Consider the following 1,238-nt stretch of genomic DNA (forward strand, 5'->3'; position numbering starts at 1 on the left):
CCCTTTGATTCCTCTCTGGATCCCCCATTTGTAACTTTATTTCCTTTTTGATTAATATATTTGTTTCTAATTCCAAACCAGGTTGATGAAGATGACTACTATCATTGGAGACTCAAGAAAGGGAATGTCTTGAAATTTTCGCATGATTCTGTTGCCACAAAATCACAATTAGCTCAATGAATTAGTAAGTGAAAATTTTCTTATCGCTTTTTTGTAAGTTAACATTGGGTTAAATGCATATTTATGTAACAACATTAACCAAATGAGGACAAATTCCTGCATTAAGTGGAAACAAAAGTTTCCATCTTTTTAATATAACCGAGAGTCTAAGACTAGATGATCAGACAAGGCCTAAAGGGTAATCTTGTCATATCAAAATTAAACCTTTTTATTTTCTTTTCCATGTATTGAATTTAGTTGATGTCATGGTTGGATCACGAACTCTGATTGGAGGAATTTTTAGACGCTTAGGCGTCAAGCGCTTTGAAAGTAATAAATATTTGGATTACACTCTCACTCCTATACAGGTAATTCATAAAGTGTTGTTTGGATAAAATTATATTTGAGGAAAAATTTGGAAAAAAGTTAGGAGATAACAAAGTTTGATGCAACTTGTTTCAGAAGGAGCGTCTTCAAAGGCTTCAAGAAAGATTGAACATACCATTTGATGAAGAAAGCCTTGAACATCAAGTATACTTCAACACTGCTTTAGATTTTTGTTTATAATAATGAATAATCATTACTTTGGAAAATAGTTAGCATAAATAAAAATTTATGTTATTAGCAAAAAGCTCTTATAGATTTGTGGTATTTAGCATATCCAGATGTTAAACTTCAAGGTTTGATCTCAAAGCAATGGAAGGATATGGGGTGGCATGGAGTCAATCCATCAACCGACTTCAGGTTCAATTGCACTTTTTTTTAATTATTTGAATTTCTTGATAAATACAAATATCTATTTTTTTCATGATAACATATTAGTTATGAATGTATAAAAATTTTCAAATTGTTTGTTGGTATGATTACAAATAGACGGGTAAAAAGGTCATTTACTCAAACATTACATTCGGTCCAAAAAAGAAACAGACTATTCTATATTCTATCACATCTCCTGTTTTTATACAAAATGTTTTTCTGATGGAGTTTTTTTTTTCTATAGGGGTTGCGGTTTTATTTCACTAGAGAATTTACTGTTTTTAGCTAAAAAATTTACGGTAAGGTTTTCTTAAATGCTGCAA

General features: G+C 30.5%; 1 protein-coding gene across 1 annotated transcript; it reads left to right on the forward strand.

The window, feature by feature from the left end:
• The first annotated feature begins 403 nt into the window (after nt 1–403).
• LOC111913131 (uncharacterized) lies at nt 404–925 on the forward strand. Its single transcript, XM_052763903.1, has 3 exons — nt 404–527; nt 622–687; nt 785–925. The coding sequence occupies exons 1-3, from the start codon at nt 426–428 to the stop codon at nt 923–925; spliced, it is 309 nt and encodes a 102-aa protein (XP_052619863.1). The 5' UTR covers nt 404–425.
• The last annotated feature ends 313 nt before the right edge of the window (nt 926–1,238 follow it).

The sequence above is a fragment of the Lactuca sativa genome, chromosome 5, assembly GCF_002870075.4.
Source record: "Lactuca sativa cultivar Salinas chromosome 5, Lsat_Salinas_v11, whole genome shotgun sequence".
NCBI lineage: Eukaryota > Viridiplantae > Streptophyta > Magnoliopsida > Asterales > Asteraceae > Lactuca > Lactuca sativa.

Excerpts from the sequence above, each read along its gene's own strand:
- LOC111913131 (XM_052763903.1), top strand. The coding sequence starts at position 426 with ATGGTTGGATCACGAACTCTGATTGGAGGAATTTTTAGACGCTTAGGC. Across the intron at positions 528-621 it reads ACACTCTCACTCCTATACAG|AAGGAGCGTCTTCAAAGGCT; the intron begins GTAATTCATAAA and ends AACTTGTTTCAG. Across the intron at positions 688-784 it reads ATGAAGAAAGCCTTGAACAT|CAAAAAGCTCTTATAGATTT; the intron begins CAAGTATACTTC and ends TTATGTTATTAG.